At 40.4% G+C, this 26,965-nt stretch overlaps 1 protein-coding gene across 1 annotated transcript in view; it reads right to left on the bottom strand.

Moving 5' to 3' along the window:
* LOC138980771 (uncharacterized) overlaps nucleotides 1-26,965 on the bottom strand; it is a 61,267-nt gene that overhangs the window by 30,334 nt on the left and 3,968 nt on the right. The window contains exon 3 of the mRNA XM_070353667.1: nucleotides 25,480-25,630. Coding sequence (XP_070209768.1) covers nucleotides 25,480-25,630 — 151 coding nt within the window. The remainder of the gene's footprint in view (nucleotides 1-25,479; nucleotides 25,631-26,965) is intronic.

The following is a 26,965-nucleotide window of genomic DNA, read 5'->3' as shown; positions in this document are numbered from 1 at the left end:
TCACGGGGTCAGTTTTACCTCCAGTGTTCTTTTCTTTCTCGAGGTCAGTTTTACCTCCAGGGTTCTTTTCTTTCTCAGGGTCAGTTTTACCTCCAGTGTTCTTTTCTTTCTCGGGGTCAGTTTTACCTCCAGTGTTCTTTTCTTTCTCGGGGTCAGTTTTACCTCCAGTGTTCTTTTCTTTCTTGGGGTATGTTTTACCTCCAGTGATCTTTTCTTTCTCTGGGTCAGTTTTACCTCCAGTGTTCTTTTCTTTCTTGGGGTCAGTTTTACCTCCAGTGTTCTTTTCTTTATCGAGGTCAGTTTTACCTCCAGTGTTCTTTTCTTTCTTGGGGTCAGTTTTACCTCCAGTGTTCATTCCTTTCTTGGGGTCAGTTTTACCTGCAGTGTTCTTTTTTTGGGGGGGGTATGTTTTACCTCCAGTGTTCTTTTCTTTCTTGGGGTCAGTTTTACCTCCAGTGTTCTTTTCTTTATCCAGGTCAGTTTTACCTCCAGTGTTCTTTTCTTTCTTGAGGTCAGTTTTACCTCCAGTGTTCTTTTCTTTCTTGGGGTCAGTTTTACCTCCAGTGTTCTTTTCTTTCTCGGGGTCAGTTTTACCTCCAGTGTTCTTTTCTTTCTCGGGGTTAGTTTTACCTCCAGTGATATTTTCTTTCTCGGGGTATGTTTTACCTCCAATGTTCTTTTCTTTCTCGGGGTATGTTTTACCTCCAGTGATCTTTTCTTTCTCGGGGTCAGTTTTACCTCCAGTGATCTTTTCTTTCTCGGGGTCAGTTTTACCTCCAGTGATCTTTTCTTTCTCGGGGTCAGTTTTACATGTACATTCAGGTGTTTTAAGCTCATGGGTGTTTTCTTCCTCCCTAAATGTTTTCACACTCCGAGGGCTAACTTTGGTCCTTTCTGGATATATTCATCGTGTGTGTGTTTGTGTGTGTGTGCATTTGTCTGTGTGTGTGTGTGTGTGTGTGTGTGTGCCTGTGTGTGTGTGTGTGTGTGTGCAGGTGTCTGCGTGTGTGTGTGTGTGTGATTGTGCGTCTGTTCGTTCATGTGTTTGTTTGTTTGTTTGTTTGTTTGCGGGCGTCTGTGCGTGCCTCCGTGCATTCATGCGCGCGTGTTCGTAAAAAAAGGAGTGATGTACACATCCACCCACTTACACACACACACACACCCACACATGCACACACACACGCGCATACACATACACACACACACAGACAAACACACACACACACACACACACAAACACACTAACACATACACACACAAACTAACACGCACACACTGTATTGAAATCTGGTCCTGCGTAGTAGCTGTAGTCAGCCAAAGTTATTTGTGTTTATAATTACTACTTTATTGCGAATATCAAATCACACGAATTGCAAAACAGAGCTTCTTACTTGCAACACAATACAAATATATTGATACAATGCAAATCAGACCAAAACATTAGAAAACGCCGTTTGTTTGACTTTAAGTTGAAATGATCCTTTACACACAAAGATATCAAATTATTACATTTCTCAACAGAGGCAAGGTAGAACTATCTCCTTTATTCAAATATAGCTCTGGATATATTTTGGTATTGAACAAGAGAGATTTAGAGTATGCAATTCAATTAAAACTGTACATTTAGTATCCTGGGAGGTTGTCTCCCATATATCACACTTGTCGGGGAAAAAGACACCAGGCAAAATGTTCTCATGAGCATGACCACATTTCACACAAAAACATTTAACAGCCATAAACACATGGTACCGGTAACATTATTAATTTTCATAGTACACTCTAATGCTTGTAATATAAATATAAACACCAGTTGACATAAACAGATTCGTGTTAACATGTCAGGATTTTAAACCAAAACATTTAGAAGTGTATTTTACTGTATGTCAAGTGTATTCAATCTATGAAAGACATGCTACTGTTGGAAGAAATTGGTTGATGCAGTCGACCCTTTTGTGTAGACAGAAGGGGATGGAACTAATTTTGCAGCTGTAAAACGTTTGTTTGTTTGTTTGTTTGTTTATTTGTTGCTTAACGTCCAGCCGACTACGCAGAGCCATATCAGGACGAGGAAGGGGGGGATGAAGGGGGCCACTTGTCAAGCGATTCCTGTTTACAAATGCACTAACCCATTACTTGTGTCCCAGCAGGCTTTAGTAAAACTAAATTAATACCTACTGGAAGATTACCAGTTTCCAGTATGTTAAAATAGGCTTAACCTATCTACTGCTGGGCTTACATCAGAACACTAACAGATTAAACTATACATGAATCGCGAGACAAGCGGCAAGAGAAGAGATTTTTGGAAACAATACAGGTGAATGAGCAAGAAGGCAGAAAAAAGAAAAGAATTCATGAAGAAAAAGAGAGCATGACAGGAAAGAGGAACCAAAAATCTACCTAACAGCAAACTAGAAAGCTCCTGCGGTTCCAAAAACAGGAGGGGCTTTTAATTTCATAACCGCAGTGCCCCACTGCGGGAAGCTGTAAAAAGGAAGTCAAAACATTGCTCTGGTTTAAAGCCAAATAGGAAGTAATTGTCATGTCATTAAGCCCATGTGCTGTTCGCAGATGAGTGAACACAGAAAGCAAAGCTCTATTAGTGGTACTGTTACAAGCTGGTCGAGGGAAGCTACCAGTTTGGATTTGCACTTTGCACACCATCTCCACAGAAGACCCAGACAGAGGTGGGTAATGTTCTTGTGAAAGAGCAGCAAAGATAAGTGCAATGTGATTATGATTCTTCCACAAAACTACAAAACCTTCCGAAAAATAAATGTGTTTACAATGGATACCTTGCAGCGCACACCTAATACACCTCCATCCACCCCTTTTTCACTTCTTCCGACCAGAAAGGCAGATATGCTGCCTTTTATTCCACTTGGAGTAAACTCATGCCTAACACAAAATGATATTAACAACTTTAACTTTCACAACTAAGCAATACTGATACTGTCTAATTTCTTTCAACAGAGCTCTGTACTTTAAGAAAAAGTATTTCGTAACAAAGACTGAAATGGATCAGTATGTACTATATACACTGTACACGTAGAGCACTAGGAGGTTGTCTCCCCTATCCTATACTTTTGTGACAACAAGTGCCATCAGCACTGCCTTATTCTGAATCTACGGCAGAAGTAATGACCCCAATTCTTGTTGTCCATTGTCCAGTTTCTCCATGCATAATTCCAGACAAATGCAGAGTTATCAGTGAATGCACGTCACCAGCGAATAATACATGTCATCAAATAATACATGTCATCACAGAAAACATGTCATCAGAGAAAATATGTCATTAGAGAATACATGTCACCAAACAATACATGTCATCAGAGAATAGGTCACAAGAGAATACTTATGTTATCAGCAAACACAACAAACTAGAGAGGAAAGAGTAAATAAGGTAAGGAAGACACACTTAGCTTTAACACATCAAACACGTAAATGATTGCAAATATAGTAACAACAATAACAAGCAACGTAAACTGTTCTGCTGAAATGTACATGATGCTACCGTAAAAACAAAAGTATAAAACAAGTTCTTTTTTTTATCACAGTTCTTTTAAGGTCACTCTATTAAACACTCCTGCAGAAAAATAGATAATGCTCAGTTACACAATGAAATAGGTGAGCTAAGGCCAAACAAAAATATATGTTGGTTTAGGGTAACCCGATTTGTTCCCGTCGACCCAAACACTTTTTGTTAATTTCTCAAGAAAAAAAAAGAAAGAAAAAACTTTGCGTATTTTGCAAACAATACCAAGACTAAAAATAAAAAATAGAAATAAAAATAAAGCCGACCTACCGACCCTATTTTTATTGGTCATGTTACCCTAAACCAACATATATTTTTGTTTGGCCTAAGCAATTAGGTGTGGTGATAACACAGCAAGTGAACAGAACAGAGACAATGTATTTACAGTCAAACAGAGACAAAATATTATTTTAATAATTGTTATATCACACATTTTCTCGTTCTTTTTGGTGATACTATACACTGATAAGAACGGAAAGTTAAAACAAAAACTTCAGGTAATCATACACAAACGAACACACACAAAAAACCCATTAAAACAAGTGCTTAAGCCCATTTTTTGGCAGCTTAAGAAGACACAAAACAAAAACGTTAATAATAATGTTATTTCTCAAAAGGATATATACTATATTTTGCCCTGTTCAAGCAGGGCAAAAAGAAGCTTGTACACAGTATCCGTCCACCAGCCTTTCAAACTCAGCCAGACTTTTTAAAGGGTATCTTTGTGTGCGATTAAATATGAGCTTCAAATCATAACAAGCACACCAATCACCCCAAAACAAAGTACAAATTATTCAGGCGACAGACACGATACAAGTTTGTTCTTAAACAATAAGCATGACTTTTACAACGACAACCAAGAATATCAAAGATACATATTCCGTACTTGTTTACATTTTGTCATTTACAACGACAATGGACACAACAGGATATACTTTCATTGTGCACATTCAAAAACCAATTTCATCTACCTTGGGGCGATCTCCAATTTTTAACTGAAGAACGAACGAACTAACGAACGAACGAACGAACTTTATTACTCAAGGATGGAGATTTTAGGCTCATGCCTAGTCTTACAATCTGTCCCTGCTAAGCTAAGACATAAAAATAAAGACAATAAAAGGACAATTGTCAATCGCAATCATACAGTATTACTAATTACAACATTACCTATACGACTACATAATGCATAATATAACATTGAAATGTACATGTATGTCAATACAATACAAAGGAAAAGAAAATTCGACTCGCACACACACGCGCGCCGCATGCCTGCAATCACGTTCGCACTCAATACAACACACACACTCACACACACACACACACACACACACATACATACACACACACACACACACACACACACACACACGCACACACACGCACACTCACACACACACACACATACATACACACACACACTTAGCATACTTAGAGAAACTTAGAGAAACTTAGAGAAACTTAGCATACGAGCATCATCTTTGCAGAACTCTAACAGACTACAGCTGGTTTATTACATCAATAGTCTATCAGTAATCGGGAATAGGGTAAAAGATGGAGGAAAATGATTCTTCTATAGGGAACATCGGAAAAAGTCCAAGATTAACACACACAAAAGCATACATGTATCCACATCAAATACAATGATGGGCCGTTTAGGCCAACAAAAAAAAGGTGTGGTTACGGTAACAAGCCAAAATAGGTTAGGAAGGTAGGCAATCACTTTTTTGCTTTTTAACTTGTTTTTCTAATGTGTACAAATTAAACCTACTTGACAGGGAAATAAAGGTGCGACTCGGGCGTTTTCGCTTTCATTGCGTTTTCTGCACTCGTTTTCTTGTTTTGTTGTTGTGTTTTTTTTGACAAATGTAATAAAAAGTTATAGGGTCGGCCCCTAAAAATAGGGTAGGTCGGGTTACCGTAACCACACCTATTTTTTTTAGGCCTTATTAGACAGTGAGCATAAGGACCGACCCTAATTGAGCAAACATTACTTGGTAACAATTAGTACACAACTTTCTGTACCTTTGCACTATTATGTGTTAGTCATTACATTGTATTTGAATTGTCTGTGCACTAAAATCTTCTTGTTATAACGGTTCAAAGAATTCTTTCATACGGGGTAACGTTACACTTACTCAGGGGTACAAAGATAAACTGCACAAGATAAAAACAAAGTTTGAAATTCAAAACTCGATAATTATGATAGGCCAATTTCAGCAAAATGTTTATGAAGGAAGAAAATCCTATCAATTACCTATCACACGTTGGTTATTTTTGTATGGCTATTTTGCTTCTTTCAATGGTATGGTTCTGCCACTGTGGCATTGCAGGGCTGGACCCAGTGTATGAGAACGAGGGGGGCTTCCAAAATGAGACAGAGGTACAGGGGATAAACAGGCGAGGGGGTTGGGGGGGGGGGGGGGCATTGCCCTTCAGATGCTGTTGAAATTCATCATTTGAAAGGGTTATTTGGGTATCTCCCTGAGAAACATATTGCATAAAAGGAAGGGGCATTCCGGAATCTAGGACGCCCCCAGATACAGTCGTTTGAGGCAATTTGTGTGACGTCACATTGGAGGGGTTACACAACAACCGAGCGCTGTCTCTCAAGGATGCAGCTGTCTTCGACCAGATCTAAACCTCCGAATGCCTCCAACATTGCCTTCCTGCTTTCAGAGACGGTATCTCCGTTTGTGTGCGTCCCAGAGACGTCAGCCGAGCATTGTACAGGACACTTTAACTCAAATGAATGATTCTCACTGTTCTGGAATGGTGTGGAACTGGTTGAGATATCTTGCTGCGCATTTCCCACATTTTCCATGGGCAGTTGTGTAGCTTGATTTATATCTTCTCTGTTTGATACTTTTCTTTCATTACCGTTTAAAAGTAGCATTGGCTGAGTAGGGCACTGTCCTGGAGGGGTACAGTGGCTTCTACTATTCCTCTTTTGCTTTCTTTTCTTCGGACGTGCACCTTGCCATGCAGATGAAGTCAGTGATTTCATGGCTGTCTCTTCTCCATTCTGATCTGCTGCGGTTCTGTCGGAGACCTGTCCGTTTTGAGGTGTTCCCGTGGCAGATCTCATGTTCTGTTCAAAATAGCTTTCCATTCCATTTCCCTGTGGATTTAGCATTGACGCGAGGTCAAAATTCTTTGAAGAAACCTTACCTATGTTAACATTAACTGTTGAATTTGGACCGAATCCCGCTTCGGAAAGAGTTGGTTGTCCCTGGTGTCTGAAGCTCGGTGTGTGATGATAGCTTGGCGGAAGACTACCTGGACCGTGAAGCAAGTTGCTTGCGCAGGAGTTTGAATCGGATCTTTGTGGGTTTCCTATCGCCCCCTGGAGTTCTCCTGTCTCCATGGGAGTATCTGCTTGTGACGAAATTGTGGAATGGATGCAACTGCACTCTTTCACCTGAAGAAGAAAAGTAAAAACATCATTTCATCAATGGTTATGAGAAGAACATGCGTCTGTCACACTGTAGGTCCGTTATTCATAGATATTACATAGAGAATACTACATGGCTTGCTGTGTCATACCAGATTTACACGAGTTGTTTATTAAAATATTGAACTGCGAGCGAAAGCGAGCTGTTCACTATTTGAAAAAGCAACGAGAGTAAATCTGGTACGACACAGCAAGCCATGTAGTATTCTGTTTATCCTACATACTGTACTTACGTGTATTTGACTCAAAAAGTCCTGCAGTCGAGGCAGCTAAATTGAAGACGCTTGTTTTGGAACCTCGATCTCTTCAAAAGCCTCGTGCAATCTATTACGTCAAAGCAAAGAAACGTCACTCTGAAAGTGTGGCGTGACGTGTTAGTTCTAAAAATTCATCGAGCGGATTTAGCGAGCGCAATCTTTTTTCTTCTATAGGGACGTTTGTCTCGGTGACTTTGGCATTACAAGCAGTAAGAAAACAGGTCCCTGCCAGACTTGCTTGACATGACCTCATTTACATGATATACACACGTGTGATTTGAACGATTATTATCTCACGAGTGTCTCTCTCAGGTATGTAGGATAAACAATGTTCTATTTTTTTTTTCACATTGGAAATTTCCAGAGAATTTCTTTGTTTAGTGGGGCACTTACGGGGGTTGAGTCTTGGCAAGATCCCTTCAGTGCCCCTCTGAACAAAGAAAATCGCGAGGAATTTCCAATGTGAGTGAAATAAGAGCATTGTGTTATTTAATAATAATAATAATGATAATAATACGAATATTTATAACGCGCACATATCTCACCAACAGGCGACTCAAGGCGCACATACACTCATTCACACACACGGAGACTTAAAGTCACTAACACACACACACCATCAACCATTAAAATATGTACAGTTATTCAGGGTGGGATGGGGTGGGCAATGTAGAATGCATGGATTATTTGGAAAAAAGGAATGTCTTGAGTGCAGATTTGAATGATTCGAGGGACTGTTGTTGACGGAGGGGGAGAGGTAGTGTGTTCCATTGGCTAGGTGCTTGGAAAGAAAATGAGCGTTGACCTGCTGTTTTGAGTTTGGTGTGGGGGATGTTGAGCTTGAGGGAGTCGGCAGATGATCTGAGTGCTCGTGAAGGGACATAGAGAGAGAGAGAGAGTCGGAGAGAAAGGCAGGGGCGAGACCATGGAGGCATTTGTAGGTGAGAGTGTGGATTTTGTATGTGATACGGGCAGGAACGGGCATCCAGTGGAGCTGATTTAGGAGGGGGGTGATATGATCTCTCTTTTTACATTTAGTCAAGTTTTGACTAAATGTTTTAACATAGAGGGGGAATCGAGACGAGGGTCGTGGTGTATGTGTGTGTGTGTGTGTGTGTGTGTGTGTGTGTGTGTGTGTGTGTGTGTGTGTGTGTGTGTGTGTGTGTATGTGTGTCTGTCCGTGCGTGTGTGTGTGTAGAGCGATTCAGACTAAACTACTGGACCGATCTTTATGAAATTGTACATGAGAGTTCCTGGGAATGATATCCCCGGCCATTTTTTTCATTTTTTCGATAAATGTCTTTCATGACGTCATATCCGGCTTTTTGTAAAAGTTGAGGCGGCACTTTCACACCCTCATTTTTCAATCAAATTGATGGAAATTTTGGCCAAACAATTTTCGATGAAGGCCGGACTTCGGTATTGCATTTCAGCTTGGTGGCTTAAAAATTAATTACTGACTTTGGTCATTAAAAATCTGAAAATTGTAAAAAAAATATTGTTTTTATAAAACGATCCAAATTTACGTTCATCTTATTCTTCATCATTTCCTGATTCCAAAAACATATAAATATGTTATATTCGGATTAAAAACAAGCTCTGAAAATTAAAAATTATTATCAAAATTAATTTTCGAAATCAATTTAAAAACACTTTCATCTTATTCCTTGTCGGTTCCTGATTCCAAAAACATATAGATATGATGTTTGGATTAAAAACACTCTCAGAAAGTTAAAACGAAGAAAGGTACAGAAAAGCGTGCTATCCTTCTCAGCGCAACTACTATCCCGCTCTTCTTGTCAATTTCACTGCCTTTGCCACAAGCGGTGGACTGACGATGCTACGAGTATACGGTCTTGCTGAAAAATTGCAGTGCGTTCAGTTTCATTCGGTGAGTTCGACAGCTTGACTAAATGTTGTATTTTCGCCTTACGCGACTTGTTCTTTCGTAAGACAAGACGGGCAGAGCTATTTTGAATGCGTTGGAGACGAGAGATAGAAGAAGAGGGAAGACCCGCCAAGAGAGAGTTACAATAGTCAAGACGTGAGAGAATGGTGGAAGTGGCCAGTTTGGCGGTAGCATCTGTGGTGAGGTACTTGCGGATAGTGGCGATGCGGCGGAGTTGGAAGTAGCAGGTGCGAGAGACAGAAGAGATGTGTTGTTTCATGGAAAGGGTGTTGTCTAGAGTGACTCCGAGGTTTTTGACAGCAGAAGACAGAGGGACAGAAGAGTCAGAGAGTTGAAGAGAGTCGGAGGTGGCTTTGGAGAGTTTGGATGTAGTGCCTATTAGGATAGCTTCAGTTTTGTTGCTATTGAGCTGAAGTTTGTTTTCTGTCATCCAATTCTGCACGTCAGTGTCAGAGATAGAGGAAAGAAGAGATTCAGACTGGTCAGGGGAAGAGCTGTTGTGAAGTTGAGAGTCGTCGGCAAAAGAGTGGTGGAGAACGTTGTGTCGGTCAAGGATGTGGTCAAGAGGTTGAGTGTAGAGAGTAAATAGTACAGGCCTAAGGACTGAGCCCTGAGGGACTCCGCACTCAAGCCTGATGGGGTCAGAGTTCAGTTTGTCAATCGAAACAGTCTGGTAGCGGTCGGTGAGATAAGAAGAGAACCAAGAAAGAGCTGTGCTATGGATACCAAAGGTGTGCTGAAGGCGTTGTAGGAGGATGTTGTGGTCGACTGTGTCAAAGGCCGCTGATAGATCAAGTAGAGCGACGGCAGAGATTTGTATTTTGTAGGCCCCTATCCTCTTTCTGCAGTAAGGTGTGTGTGGTGAATGCTTTTGGACTTATATAGCTTAATGCTACGTCTGTTTAAGTCCCAAACAGGGCCTCAGGAAGTGTTCTTCACATTTTTTTTTCCGAAAATCAACAATATGATGCCGTTGTTCAGTTTGCTTCATCAACAAACAAAGGTTGAGACCACAGTAGTTTTAAATGAGACGATTAGCGTACTTTCTTTGTTCTTGATTGTGCATTATCTACTTTATTCATAAAACAAAAGATACCATCTCGTAAATGTATGCTTTTGGACTTTGAATAAACAGAAATAAGAATGCATCAAGGCCAAGAACTTTGAAAATGGTTTACTTGTTCCAACATTTAAAAGACATAAAAATGTGAAGGTAGGCAGGCAATGCTTCACACATGACCATGCTGCTGTACCTCACAAGAAATAAAATGTGCCCAAATTGTCATGCCAAACTGAGTTTTGGGAGGAGTTCTTATGAACATTCCTCACAGAGGCGGAAGAAACCTGTTAAATATCGCGAACAATTGTAATCTTTAAAAATCGGTATAAAAAAATAAAAAATAAATAACGAGACTGAAGAAATGTGGGTGATTTTCCAACCAAATTGAAACAGAGAGAAACATATTGTCTGCCAATATTGATTGAGGCATTTACATTTTTTTTTAAAAAGACTCGACATAAGGAAGCTCAAACCATTGTGATTACTTTAATACGTATTTGTTTTGTTTTTTTACCGGCACGGTTGGCCTAGTGGTGAGGCGTCCGCCCCGTGATCGGGAGGTCGTGGGTTCGAGCCCCGGCCGGGTCATACCTAAGACTTTAAAATTGGCAATCTAGTGGCTGCTCCGCCTGGCGTCTGGCATTATGGGGTTAGTGCTAGGACTGGTTGGTCCGGTGTCAGAATAATATGACTGGGTGAGACATGAAGCCTGTGCTGCGACTTCTGTCTTGTGTGTGGCGCACGTTATATGTCAAAGCAGCACCGCCCTGATATGGCCCTTCGTGGTCGGCTGGGCGTAGAAAAAGCATAGAAATAGTAGCCATTTGCAAGTAGCAGGGGCTTGTAAAAAGTTAACATTCTTGCTAAATGCATGTTATATGTCCAAAAATTGCCTTCTGTGAAATGCAATGCTGTCAACGTTTTTATAACCTCAAAGCCACAGTCCGTCTCAAATGATTTAAATCTTCTCAGTAAAAAAGCAGTTCTAACCTTATCGAAAACACTTTGAATGGCTATTTAGCTCGCGTAAACCACACACCTGTTTTCGTGGTTTATCTAACCGTTAAAAGAAACTGGCGACATGCAGAACATCCGTCTGCTACGAGAACCACGTTTTGCGGGACACACTTCCGGGCTATTTTTTTTAAACTTTCAAGTTGTACTGATCTTGTCCAGATGAAAAAAGAATTCTTTTATGATTTAAGAATGTTTGTGTAACAAGCTGCCAATGTACTATTTGGACATTTAAAAGTTAGGTCTAGTGCCAAAACGCGTTGTCCGATTGTCTGATCAGACAATCCGGCTGGCCACGCAAAAATACATTCTTTGAAAATTGCTGGCTCTTTACGTAAGGCACCTAGGATGTTCTCAAGCGGTGAGTGTTCAAACGAAAGGCTGTGTGTACTGTGTGTAAAAGACTGACAGTGTCTGTAATGGTTTACGGAAGGATGACTGTGCCTTTAACCTTCACCGGATAACGCGTTGGACTACACAGTCCGGATGATGTGGGTCGTACACGACCCACACTTTCCAAAGAAGGATTCAACGTAAAAAGTACGGGTCGTAAACGACCCACGCCTGGGGTAAACAGTTTGCCGCCTCTTTGTAATTCCATGTGAGTCGTCCACGACCCACTTCATCCCACCTGTGTACTTCAAATTACGTCATCGTTTATTTGTTTGTTAACAAAGATACTCTTTCAAAAATTGGGCGACGGAAAGGTCGTATGGTGATTAGAGATTACATGAGATGTCTCAATTAAAAACTCCACAAAGTTATAGAGATAAAGACGATTGTGTGAGGCTCTAGGTCGTCTTCCATCCACGAAGCACGGTGAAGGTTAAGGAAGGAAAGAGAATGAGTCTAAAACCAAATAAAAATGCATACTTTCAGTACGGCTCTGGCAGTTGACTTGTCTTGTTCCTCGAGGAGGTCAGATCTTAAGCCATCCTTCCTGACGTAGGCAACATCAACGTATACATAACACTCAGATCGCTGGAGTTGTATTGGGTCCTTCCGACACTGAATGGACCATTCCACCCTCTTTGGCTCGGTATGGCACAGGCACGGACAAAAGACCCGCAGGTCAAAACTCTGAAAACAAATCATTTCAATGAAACAAAATGTTTATATTTGTGCACGTATTTGCGCATTTACAATACTCAAATCCCAAAACTACATTACCAGGTACCAACACCGTTTTTGCACCCAGTATGAACAAGTGTGAACTTAAATTCACTATTATTAATGTTTAATTGTCTGAACTTAAAGCAATCTTTGGAAAAATTTAAGCCAATATGACTTACGGTGAAACATGCCCCAACTATGGTCCATACTTGTTGGAGTATACACCAGTCAAAAACGTGTAAAACGCTTTGCACAACACACACGTTTTAAATAATAGAAATATGCTGTCTTGTTTTGAAATGTCAAAAACAGTGCACAAGTTATCGTATGATAAATATAATATATACCTGTCTTCTCGTGCAAATGCTCATGTAAACCACAATGTATTCACCCTAGCTGAATTGGGTGTGTGAAAAACATCTATTCAAATCCTAACAAATTGACACCGAGTATATCTTTCATTTTGTGTTTAGAGTGAAATAAGACTTTAAAGTCTAACACACACACACACACACACACACACACACACACACACACATCCACAATCACACATACAGACACAAATACACACACATAAATAAAACACACATACACACAAGCCTATTACGCTGAGCGAACATTGATTTTGTAAGCATGAAAGCCTTAACACAAGATTAAAGCCTACGAGTTACCCTGTTTGGCTTCAACCATGGAGTTCCGTCCGGTCTTGTTTTGTGCATCCATACTGTCTGTGGGAAGTGTATCCAAACACCAACCCTAACATCATCAACATTCTCATTTCTGAGCCTTTCGAGTTGCGTACTTGTAGCGAATGTCATCTGATCTTTGGAGTCTGGAGCCCATGGCTGCACACACACACACACACACACACACACACACATACACACACACACACACACACACACACACACACACACACACACACACACACACACATACACAATTTATTTCACCATTATATTTCAAAAACGTTTTATATCACTTGAGGCATTGTATTTCTCATATAAACGATTGTGCGCAACATCTCATAAATGGCAGGCCTTTACATCGCTCACTTCGACGAATACCAAGAATTTACAACATGACCGCTTTCTATGCAGAGTGGGAATATCTTACCGGGTAAAAGTAAGTCAATTAAGCATTAATTAAAAATATGCACATCATGCAGTCAGGACGTTGATTTGTGTAAGTTTCCAAGGGGAGGGATCAAACTATAGCGCTCATATTAAAGCCTGCAAAGATCTGTGCGTTTAACCACCCCAAGACCGGCACGGTTGGCCTAGTGGTAAGGCTTCCGCCCCGTGATCGGGAGGTCGTGGGTTCGAACCCCGGCCGGGTCATACCTAAAACTTGATGCCATACCCACACCATTGCTTTTTGAGAATCTTGATGTGTTGTTGCCAACTCTTACTCAACTTGTCAATGATAGCCTGTTATCTGGTGTTTTTCCATCATTGTTCAAAACTGCACTTGTCAAACCACTTCTCAAAAAACCAAGTCTTGATGTCAATATTTTGAAACATTATCGTCCTGTGTCTAATTTATCATTCTTGTCCAAAGTTTTTGAAAAGGTAGTTTTGAAGCAGCTGTTGTCATATTTGAACACCCATGATTTGATCTCGCACTCTCAGTCCGCTTATCGCCCTTCTCACTGTACTGAAACAGCCCTACTTAAAGTAATCAGTGACATTCTGTCTGCTCTGGATGGTGGTGATGTGTCAGTGCTTACCCTACTTGACCTTTCTGCAGCGTTCGACACGATTGACCATGTCACGCTTCTCCATAGACTTCAGACTCTGTACGGCATCTCCGGTCCACCGCTAGCATGGTTTGAGTCCTATCTCATTGGCAGGACTCAGGCTGTGCTTGTCGATGGCCAGATGTCTGCTCCAGCCCCACTTTCTTTCGGCGTTCCTCAAGGTTCAGTACTTGGTCCCATCCTTTTCATCATGTACACTAAGCCCCTCTCCACACTGATTCAAAACCATTCTGTTTTAAATCAGTCTTTTGCTGATGACACCCAGCTGTATAAACCCAGTCCCCCAGCAGAGACACATTCCGCCATCCAGACCATTCAGACATGCATCACTGATGTTAAATCTTGGATGGTTGATAACAAACTTAAGCTGAATGATGATAAGACTGAAGTCTTACTGTGCAAAAAGAAGAACACTACATTTTCCTCTCCCCAACCTGTTTCTGTTCAAATAGGCAACACCGACATTCTTTTCTCACGGCCATCAGCTAGAAACCTTGGATTCACCCTTTCATCTGACATGACCCTTAACAAACATATGTGCACATCCTAGATACTGGGTCACAACTATGGGACATGGACACCAGGAAAAAAAGTAGGACTGAATTGAGTGAAATACTCTTTTTTAAGTGCAAAAGACATGCCTGTATCTTTTTCTGTCAAAGAGAGGACCTTTCATATCGGGGTTTCTTTAGAAATGACAATTAGACACATGCAGTACGCTCTATGTCGTGGGTTACATGGTTTCCACTTTAGGCTTCAATATCCCACAGGAAAGAACTTTAGCTCAGTTATTGCATGTGGCATGTGGACAACATTGATAAATAAATATGCAAACATGAAAGTTTGAAATTACAAGTTTCCATAAGTTAACTAGATCGAAGTAGAAAGTGGAAACCGTAACCCACGCAATTTCCAGGTGCAAAAGTTTTTCTTGTAGGTCAAATGTAGCAACTACTGAACTAGCCTTTTGGGCACCCTTTTGGGTTTTAATACATGATAGAAAGATTTAAGTGAGCAAAAAGTTTTCGATCTGTGCTCACTGGGTTTATGTGTATAGAGATAATACTGTCGTGAGTTACATGGAAACCATAGTTTGTAATGTCTTTTATTTCCAAAGAAAAGAACTAAAACTTGATTATTGCAATTTGCATGTGGACAACATTGATAAATAAATATGCAAACATGAAAGTTTGAAATTACAAGTTTCCATAAGTTAACTAGATCGAAGTAGAAAGTGGAAACCGTAACCCACGCAATTTCCAGGCGCAAAAGTTTTTTTTGTAGGTCAAATGTAGCAACTAGCCTTTTGGGCACCCTTTTGGGTTTTAATACATGATAGAAAGATTTAAGTGAGCAAAAAGTTTTCGATCTGTGCTCACTGGGTTTATGTGTATAGAGATAATACTGTCGTGAGTTTCATGGAAACCATAGTTCGTAATGTCTTTTATTTCCAAAGAAAAGAACTAAAACTTGATTATTGCATGTGGACTACATAGATAAATAACTATGCATACATGAAAGTTTAAAATTTTCAAGTTTCCATAAGCGACAATCCTAAATGAGAGAATTAATCGATTGTCGATCGTGCGTTGCAGAAGAATCGAAAATTTCATAATGGCGCCGATCATGAGAACACATGTGCTGCTCAAACTTTGCACCAGATCAAGCTTTAATCAGCAAAATATCGCAAAATTCGTCGATGAATATATGCTACAATTGTCAAAAAAGATTTTACAGGTCTCAAACAGTGAAGATACAGCGTGGTCTGTCGTGAGTTACGTCTCAAAAACCGGAAACGAATACGATTGGGTGGATAAATTCTCATTGTCTATTCACATGACCGGGTCAAACGTCATGAATGGAACTTTCCACGGTGTTCCCGCGATCTCACAACGCGTGTGTGATAGGCAATGCGGGATTTGTCGTCTGCTGTGGCCATGCTTTCGTGCATTACAGATGGAAACGAAACAAGGGTGGGGTACATTCAAGCGCGATTATAAGCTGAAATAAATTTGTTTCCTACCGTAGTGCTGTGTTTTGAAAACCTAAATGTTGTTGAAATAAATAAATAATGACTTTGAATAACTTTGAGGTTTCCTTTGTTCAGCAGATCGCATTTTTTGATGAAGTTGAAACCGGAAACGACGGTAACCCACGATTACGTGTTTTCTTTGCCGATCAAACTCCCAGAAGAAGAAAAATAGATGTAATTATTGAGTGTGTATGTCGAGAATAATCCTTCAGCTGACCCATAAACATCACAATAAAATTCACAGAGCTTTATTCTCCATTATGTACAGCTGCAACACAGACTGGTGTATTTTTGTCCCAGTTTTAGGTGCTGTTTTGGGGGCATTTTGGCTAAAAATTAAATCGTTTAAAACCCACAGCAATGTTTGGAAACCCAAACTTGGTTGTTACAGTAAGTCAAATCCATCCCCTTTGACATCAAAGCATCCCCTTTGTCATCCATTGCTCAGAGATATTGTGACAGTCATTCAAAGTTGACAACCCATAGTATTTCCCAGTATCTAGGACGTGCACATATATCTTTAGTCTGTAGAGCAGCTTATTTTGAGCTTCGTAAGATCAGCACCATTCGCCACACACTCTCCTCTCAAACAACTAACACTCTTGTCTGTGCCTTTGTTCTTTCTAAACTTGACTACTGCAACTCTCTTCTCTCTGGCTGTCCTCTGTACCTCCTGCATAAACTACAAAAAGTCCAAAACTCGGCAGCACGCCTCATTCTCAAAGCACGAAAACGAGATCACGCAACACCACTTCTTCACACACTGCACTGGTTACCTATTCAAGCCCGCATTGACTACAAACTGTCTACCCTCTGCTCTAACTTCTTTTCTGGTTCGTCTCCTGCTTACTTCTCTGAACTCCTCACCGTCTATTCTCCAGCAAGACAACTCCGTGCCTCTTCTGACTGTCGCATCCTTACCATTCCACACACCAAAACCAAAACATACGGACAACGCACTTTTACTTTCTGCGCACCCACACAATGGAACTCTCTCCCCTTTCACATCCGCCACTCTCAGTCACCCCAAGCATTCAAACGAGCACTTAAAACGCACCTCTTCAGGAAATACAACCCCTGATTTTGTTTTCTCAGTCCATCAGTAGGCTACATGTAGTGTTATTTGTTGTTTTAGTGATTTTTCACCAGCTATTTTATTCATGTTTTTATTACTTAGTTAGTGGAAGAATCTTTTGTAATGTATGTTTGAAGGTGTATGCTTTTAATTAAGCGTTGTTGACTATGAATGTTGATGTAAATGCTTGTATAACTGTGTTTTAATTTTAGTGTTATTTGTTGTTTTAGTGATTTTTCACTACCTATTTTATTCATGTTTTTATTATTTAGTTAGTGGAAGAATCTTTTGTAATGTATCTTTGATGGTGTATGCTTTTAATTAAGCGTTGTTGACTATGAATGTAGATGTAAATGCTTGTATAACTGTGTTTTAATTTTAAATGTGTCAAGCGCAAAGAGCATAATTGTAAAGTTATGATGTTGCGCTATATAAATGCTCATTTATTATTATTATTATTATTATTAAGACTTTAAAATTGGCAATATAGTGGCTGCTCCGCCTGGCGCCTGGCATTATGGGGTTAGTGCTAGGACTGGTTGGTCCGGTGTCAGAATAATGTGACTGGGTGAGACATGAAGCCTGTGCTGCGACTTCTGTCTTGTGTGTGGCGCACGTTATATGTCAAAAGCAGCACCGCCCTGATATGGCCCTTCGTGGTCGGCTGGATGTTAAGCAAACAAACAAACAAACAAACCACCCCAAGTAATATGGCAATAAACCAACCAAAATGTGCCTTAATTGTCAACAGGAATGAGGGAAATTCAGAGTATGTATCCACTATTGGCTCACACACACACGACACAAACACTCAACTTTATAATTCCTGCGAACATATAAAGTAAAGAACAACCATGAAATAAATGACCCATCGCACGTGAAAATAATCTGCCTTTACCTTACAGAAATCACTGATGCGCATCCTCAGATCCCAAATGAGCAAAGTCAGGTCCACATCTCCAGTGTTCTTCTCTATATCGGTTGTGTAAAGACGGAACTGTAGGTCAGGCGGTTCCTTCTGCTCCTGGCAGTGTGTGCAGAAATAGCCGGTGAAGTGGTTCGTCACGATGATTATCCTGTTCTCCTCAGTCAAGTAAAATGTCCCTACTTCTCTCTCTGCGTCCACTGCAGCACCTGCCTGTATTTCTTCAAGTTCCTTTTTTAAAGTGAGCTTGCTTACCAGCCGAAGGGTTTCACTGCAGATTTCTTCATTACCCTTTCTGTTGACCTGGTACACTCTGACGTCATTTTCGTTCACATCAGGAGGGAGGAAATGTGGCAGAGAGATACACACTGGCTTCTTGAACATGAAGTTTTCTCCGGCGTTATATTCCACGACTGGACTGCAGATGGATTCAGTCGCACTCAATTTCAGTGTTTCATGCACTGCCCTCACGTCAGTGGAAATGGCGCCATGAATGGTTACTCCAACTGACGCCTTGGAGTCAACAAAAGCAGTTTCATGTCGCTGACTGGTGGCATCAGAAGTGAACAGCTCTTGCGCTCTTGAACCACTGGCTTCATTTTCCACTGCATCCATTGAAGCCAATACAAATGCTATACCATCACGCGGCTCTTCCCTAATCAAATCGTCAACTGCCTTTTCGGGAATGGTGAGAATGACATCGGAATCCTCTGCTTGCAGCTGGCCGCCTTTGGGAGTAAAGGTTTCACTGAACTGCCATGAGCCGCTGAAGATTGGTGGTTCGGTCTTTGCATCTATGGAGACAAAAAAAGTTGTGTCAGAAAAGAGTTGGGAAAACCACATGGCTCTCATTGCTTGTACGAGACCTTTAAACACGAGGAGTTCAAAAACATGAAAGAGAAAAGCCAATAGGTAATACACTAAGGACTCGTCGGCATTATACTTGTCTCGTCTAAATATTGGACCCTATTGCTACGCTGAAAACACAATAGCTGTTATTATATCGCCTCAGCAGAACAGCAGCATAACTATGTACTTGATTTTATTCCAAATAAAAAACACGGCTGTAAAGTGTTAGCAGAATTGAATGATTTTCACGGAACTCACCTAAAGGGGAATTAATGAGTTGCTTGTGCAGAGTGATCAGGACTTGATCATACTGCAGCACAAAAACAATGTTTGTCTTTAACGATACAAAGAAAGGAGGAATTAATAGGTTACAAACCTCGTCTCAGTGATAATTAAAATAAATGGTCTCAGTTCGCGGTCATAAAAAAGCTTGCTGAAGCTCGCATTTTTCATGATCCGCTAAACTTCGACCATTATTTTTAATATTCACCGAGACTTGGAATGTAACCTCTACATAACTTCTGCATATGTTCGACGAATGTCTTCATGTTTGGTGTACATTAACTTCAGCTTATGCACGATCAACTGTTCGGAGGTTTGTGCTCTGTAAATAAAAGTCTAAAATCGGAGACCGACTCAAAAGTAGCAGGTTCGACATTGAGCAGTTACCGCTCTAAACCCAATTTATCATTGCAGACTGCTATCTTTACACCCCCGGTATAGGGGTGTGTATAGGTTTCACTTGATGTGTTTGTTTGTTTGTTTGTTTGTTTGTTTGTTTGTGTGTTTGTGTGTTTGTGTTCGCATATAGATCTCAAGAATGAACGGACCGATCGTCACCAAACTTGGTGAACAGGTTCTATACATTCCTGAGACGGTCCTTACAAAATTGGGACCAGTCAAACACACGGTTAGGGAGTTATTGCTGGATTAAGATTCTACAAGGATTTATACAGAAACATATTCATGGTCAAAGGGAAATAACCTTCTCAGTTGGTGGCAGTGAGAATGGGTGCAGTGAGAATGGTTATTTCCCTTTGACCAACGGGGGTGTTTTTCCTATCGGAGGAATGTCTTGTTTATATTGTCTTAAACTCCAAGTACCCCCAAAAAACGCCAGATCATTGGTGACCTGAAGACATAAATTACAGCTAGGTTCAGGGCTTCAGCTTCTTCCTCTTCTTCTGCGTTCGTGGGCTGTAACTTCCACGTACGCCATTTAGGCAGCCATACGCCGCTTTCGGAGGAAGCATGCTGGATATTTTCGTGTTTCTATAACCCACCGAACTCTGACATGGATTACAGGATCTTTTCCGTGCGCACTTGGTCTTGTGCTTGCGTGTACACACGAAGGGGGATAAGCCACAAGCAGGTCTGCACATACGTTGACCTGGCAGATCGGAAAAATCTCCACACTTAACCCACCAGGTCGAACCCTCAACCTTCCGATTAAGAGGCCGACGTCTTACCACCCCGCCACAGCGCCCGTCACAGGGCTTCAGCAATCCCCATTTAAACAAGAAATTCCTCCGAGGTAGGAAAAACACCCCCGTCCTTACCATTCTCACTGCCACCAACTGAGAAGGTTATTTCCCTTTGACCATTAATATGTCCCTCTATAAGTCCTTGTAGAATCTTAATCCACCAATAACTCCCTAACCGTGTGTTTGACTGGTCCCAATTTTTGTAAGGACCGTGTCAGGAATGTATAGAACCTGTTCACCAAGTTTGGTGACGATCGGTCCGTTCATTCTTGAGATCTATATGCGAACACAAACACACAAACAAACAAACACATCGACCGAATCCTATACACACCCCTATACCGGGGGTGTAATAAACTGTGCGTGTCATTGACAATCGACGTTTTCTGGAAATATCTCTATCAGGATTTTCAGCGGTTTGGTAGAGTAAGAGCCTCTTTTACTCGGGCAAGCATTTCAAAACGAACGGGATAAACAACTAACTCTGCATGTTATGCGGTGTGCTCTAAATATGATATCATTTTCTTTCAAATATATTTACGTCGAAAGCACACTTTGCCACCAATGGCTTACGGATCACTGGAAGCGTTCGCTAAACACGTGTGGTTTTCTAAACTCACGTGATCTCTTTTGCAAAAAAGAGGCAAAAAAAGATGGGTTAAAGCAACCTTGCATGCAATTGAGGTCAACAACAAAAAAAAACAAAAAAAAAAACTCACGGGATCTCAAGTCAAACCTACGTTACCTCGATCAAAACATGCTGAAAGTGATCACTACGGGTTAGAAATCATGTCCGCAACAAATCGTGAACTTCGATGACTTCGTGAATGCTGCTTTTCGAAAGAAAGGGGAATCACATTATGCGCGTGCTGCATACCGAAAACATGAGAGTTAGTTGTTCTTGCCAACCGCAGGATAAAGCCCAACGGAAGCGTGGAACAGGCTCTGCCTCGCTTTGAAAAGCTTGGTCGAGTAAATAGTTATTTCCGAAATCATCTAAGCTTATTCCCGAAAGGTTATTTGGAACACATTTTGAAGAGAAGATACAAGTCGGACCGTTTGACTTACAGACAGAACCCTACAGAACCTATGTCGATTGATTTTGCAAAAACTGAATTTCATGCACACCAACTATGGAAGTTATTCGCAGCACTCAAATTGATCCCGTTCTTATTAAGTCATACTTGCAATTGGAGCACAAAATGTATCAATTACATACACGCATTCCTCAATTGTAAAAGGCCTGATCCTGCCTGCAATTGCTGTCTTCAAGTCACTGTTTGTCTACCGTTTTTACTTATACAAGTTGCTTCGTATAATCTATAGGTAACAATCTGGGAGGTTTAAACGGGGAGACTTTGACTATACCGCTCAATGTCGACGTCCTACTTTTGGGTCAATCTACCACTTTGGAATATTTGGCTTTTTTTCTTCAAAAGAGCAAACAAAAAGTCCGACCATGTCACTTACAAACGTGACACTTTGTGAATTGATCATGCATAAGCTTTACTTACTGTTCAACAAATATTAAGGAATTCGTGAAACATAGACAGTAGTTAGCATTTTTTTTTGGGGGGGGGGTTTTATTTTTTTAATTTTTTTATTTTTTTTTTGGGGGGGGGGTTCAGAATACAGAATACAGTATTTATTGAGCCAAGTGACATTAAAAAAACATTTAAAGCACAAGGAATTTAGCGTAGTGTTGGTAAAATCACGCACACACACACACCCACACACACACTGACACACACACACACACACGCCCACACATTCACTGACATACACACCAACACACACACGCCCACACTACAGCAGTCACGATCACACCATCACACGCAGGGCAGACATGAGGTAAAACAAATGACAATCATCTATTAAAAGAAAAAGTACAAAGAGTGGTCTAAGATGCTGGTGGAAGGGTCTACACAGAATACAATTTTATAATCTAATGCATAGTTAGAACTAGCCCATCGCCTCCACCCACCCACTCATGAATGACTAAAATAATGCAGCTAAAAATATAGAAAAAAATAAAAATCACACGGAAAAATTCCAGGCAAGGATGCCAAGAGATCTAACATGAAAAGTGATTTCAATACCAAATCTTATAACGTGGACCAAAATTGTTTGTTACTTGTGGTTTTCGATATCTTTGTTTTTCGTTAAAGCTTTCAAACATCAGCGTTGGTGCTCGCGTTGAAAATACGTAAGGAGGCAGGAATGCGCACAACTCTCTCCGTTACCGGAAGTACAATAGGCATTCCTACCTTCAGTTTGTAGGTCAGTGGCTTCTCCACTGGAGAAGGATGGATTCTTAATTTCCCTGGAGGACTTGTTTTGTGGTTGTTCATCGTAGTTACGGACTGATGTCGCTGACACTTTTCCGCCCTTTTTTCTGCGGGTAGATTTCCCCTTTGGTGCCTAACATTGACACACAAAATATGATTAGGACAGACCGTTTTTCTGTTATGTCATCTGCAAGTATTCATGCAAAGGAATATCCCAACAAGTCGCTTCTATGTATATATTATTTCACCAATGAGACAATACGTAAAACAAAACCACGCTTTACCAAGAGTGACGTCACTCTTATTTGTTCGAACTTTCTAGACATTGTTATAAATAATACCACACATTTGTGGAAGGGAGTCATTTATTCATCAAATGTCAAAAGGACAAAGGCATCACAGAAACTGAAGGGGTGATTTTATTCCTCATCTCCCCCAACCAATCCAAACACACACACACACACACACACATACACACACACACACACACACACACACACACGCAAACACACACACACACACACACACACACACACACACACACACACACACACACACACACACACACACCTGTACATTTGAGTCGAGCGATGTAGGCTGGTCAGAATTCCTTCCATGCGGGGGTCCAGGAGAAAGTATGGAGAGCCTCGCTGGATACCGAAAAAAGAAATAAAGAAGTAAATAAATGAGAAACTCCACAAAAATATGGCTGTAATTCATTCTACAGAGGATTTACGAACAAGGGCTTTAAAACATGCAAACAGAAAGACAAAACAAGATCGCAGAAGTGTGATTAATCATTCAGTCAAGTAAGGAAGCCAGTCGAAGCAATGACAGTCAACACTGACAAACATTCGAGTCGTTCTCACCTTCCCAACACACACACACACACACACACACACACACACACACACACACACACACACACACACACACACACACACACACACACACTCACACACACACACACAAGCACACACACACTAAAACAACATTATACATACACACACAAAACCAATAAAATTATGAAGAGAGAGACATTTTATGAACACATTTTAAGGTGCCAGGCTGAAATGCAATACTTTTGTCCGGACAGGGTCGAAGGTTTTGTGATAAGAATTTCAAGGATGCAAAGATAACAGTGATTCCAGTAAATTTGGAGGGTAAATATTTGAATTATCAAGAATTTTCTGAATTATTTCCCAATTTTAAAAGTGATATTTTGTTGTATTGTGGAATTATATCCGCTGTGAAAAGCTATCAGAAGAAATTGAATTTTAAGACATTGAATTGTCAGCATGAATCAGTGGATAGTAGAGTGTGGTCAGTGATAAAAAAAGGAAACCATGTTGTGAAGAAGGTGTTTGTGCAGTCTAACGATATTCCATCCGCGGTTTCAAAATGGAATAGCACCAGTGAAAGCAATATGAATTGGAAATTAATTTTTTTGAAACCCTTTCAAAGTACTGTTGATGTCAGTTTAAGGTGGTTTCAGCTGCGACTCCTACACCGGATTCTACCTTGTAATAAATATTTATATTTATGTAAAATTAAAAATTCAACGCTCTGCACATTTTGCGGGTATCATGAAGAGACAATTGTTCACCTATTTTGGGAATGTATGATTGTTAAAACCTTCTGGATTAAATTGAATAATGTATTGCACAAAGAATGTTTACATTGTGAACATTTGACTTTTTCAAAAGGATTGATAATAATTATTTGGAAATGATGATAATGTGAACACTGATAATGTTTTAGATTTGATTATTCTTTTAGGAAAATATTATATTTATAAATGTAAACTTCAGGGCTCAGTTCCGCTTTTGAATGTTTTTTTGAAAATATTAAAACAAAGATATTACATTGAAAAGAAATTGAATCTTATCAGGAATAGAAATGTTGAATTTTTGTCAGAGTGGTTACCCTATGCGAATATATGTTAGGTTATTGACCAAGGCGAAGTGTCCATTTCAGCTTAACTTTTTGTACAGTTTAAAATTGTAGGTTTTTATAAGATTTTAGGCAAGAGTGTGTGTGTATGTCTTATGTCTGTCTGCTTCACTTATCCTCTTACCTGTCTGTCACCCTGTCCAATCTTATGGGAGTAGGGGTGTCTTGTATTTTAGTGACTTTTGACTATTGTAGGGTGGAAGTTCAAAAAGAATCTATTATTTGCATTATTACTAAAGAGTATACATTATAAATGATACCACCACCATCATTACCCCCCTCTCGCTCTCTCTCTCTCTCTCTCTCTCTCTCTTTCTCTCTCTCTCTCTCTCTCTCTCTCTCTCTCTCTCTCTCTCTCTCTTTTTATTTTTTATTGATCAGTATTGGAATCTGCATGTGATGTTATGCTCCGGCCATACTTAAGTGAACGGTATGTATGTCCGTCTGTCGGTTAGGTCATAATGTTGTATGTCTTGTATACTTGCCATTTACATATTTATTATACATGTTGAAGGATGAATGAGGATACATTGTAGACGGATGCACGTTATGGATTAAAAGCCCCACGATGATGTGCTTGGCAAATACCAAAAAAAAAACCAAAAAAACCCCAGTGATTCCAATACCAAATTTTGTATCTTGTGGGTTTCAATAGCTTTGTTTCTCTTTAAAGCTTTCAAACATCAGCGTTAGTGCTCGCTTTGAAAATATGCCAGAAAGTAGAAATGTTTAGAACTCTCTCCGTTACGGGACGTAGAACAGATATTCATACCTTCAGTCTGCAGGTCAGTGGCTCCTCCACTGGAGAAGGATGGATTCTTCCTTTTCCTGGAAGACTTGCTTTGTGGTTGTTTTTCGTCGTTAAGGCCTGATATTGCTGACACGCCTCCGTCCTTTTTTATAGAGTCCCTCTCTAAAAATGCCTGATATTGACAAAAAGAAATGATAAGGGTAGACCGTTTTTCTGTCTAGTCCTCTGTAAGTTAACATTCAAGAGAATATCCCGACAAGACCCTTCTATTATGTCACGAGGTTACAGTAGGTAAACGAAATCTATATCAGCACCTCGTATTTGTTCCAACAGTCTGGACATTGATATAAATAAAATCACACATCCTCGGGGAGGGGTCAATTATTCATCAAATATCAAAAGGACCAAGGCATCACAGAAATGAAATGATGTTATTCCTCACTTCCCTCAACCAATCCAAAGACACGCACGCGCATACACACACACACACGCACACACACACACACACACACACACACACACACACACACACACACACACACACACACACACACACATTTGTCGTTAGACCAGCTGTTTTGTGAGTCCGATGGGAGCATATCGTCTTTTGTTTCATTTCCCCGGCTCGTCTCCCTGGACAACTTTGTTCCTGGTTGTCTGTCGTCGAAACATCGCGATAATGTTAAGACAACACTGAGCTTCCTCTTTTCTTACCTTGTCTTTCTCTAAAATTGATAAATTGAATGATAATAGTATCTGCAAATCATCACCAGAGGCTTTGACACGAGTGTCGTCACTCATCTGTTAACATTTAGTCCAAATGTGGCTACATCCTGACATATATACCATGAATCGAGACGAAAGTGTTGGTGGTGGCGTTGGCGGTGGTGGTGGTAGTGGCGGTGTGTTTGTGTTTGAAGAGCAATTCCACAAAAATTACAAGACAGGTCTTTCAGAAAACTTTACATACACATGCTTTCAGAGGATCATCCCACCCATTTCCCCCCTCTTTTTACATTTAGTCAAGTTTTGACTATATGTGATATCATCGACGGGGAATCGAGACGAGGATGGTAGTGTGTGTGTGTGTGTGTGTGTGTGTGTGTGTGTGTGTGTGTGTGAGTGTGTGTGTGTGTGTGTGTGTGTGTGTCTGTGTCTGTGTGCGCGCGTGTGTGTGTGTGTGTGTGTGCGTGTGTGTATGTGTGGGTGTTTGTGTGTGCGTGTGTGAGTGTGTGTGTGTGTGTGTGTGTGAGTGTGTGTGTGTGTGTGTGTGTGTGTGTGTGTGTTTTTAGAGCGCTTGAGAGAAAACTACAAAACTGATCTTCATGAAACTGTGCATGCAAGTTTCTGAAAGTAATATCTATCCCCAGATGATTTGTTTTCCTTTTTTTTTATAAATGACTTTGATGACGTCTTACCCGGGTTTTATTTTTTGTGAAAGTTGAGGCCACATTGTCACACCCTCATTTTTCAATAAAATTGATTGAAATTTTGGTCAAGCAACCTT

The sequence above is a fragment of the Littorina saxatilis genome, linkage group LG11, assembly GCF_037325665.1.
Source record: "Littorina saxatilis isolate snail1 linkage group LG11, US_GU_Lsax_2.0, whole genome shotgun sequence".
NCBI classification, from domain to species: domain Eukaryota; kingdom Metazoa; phylum Mollusca; class Gastropoda; order Littorinimorpha; family Littorinidae; genus Littorina; species Littorina saxatilis.
Note: the sequence above shows the minus strand (reverse complement) of the source record. Positions and strands in the feature narration are given on the sequence as shown.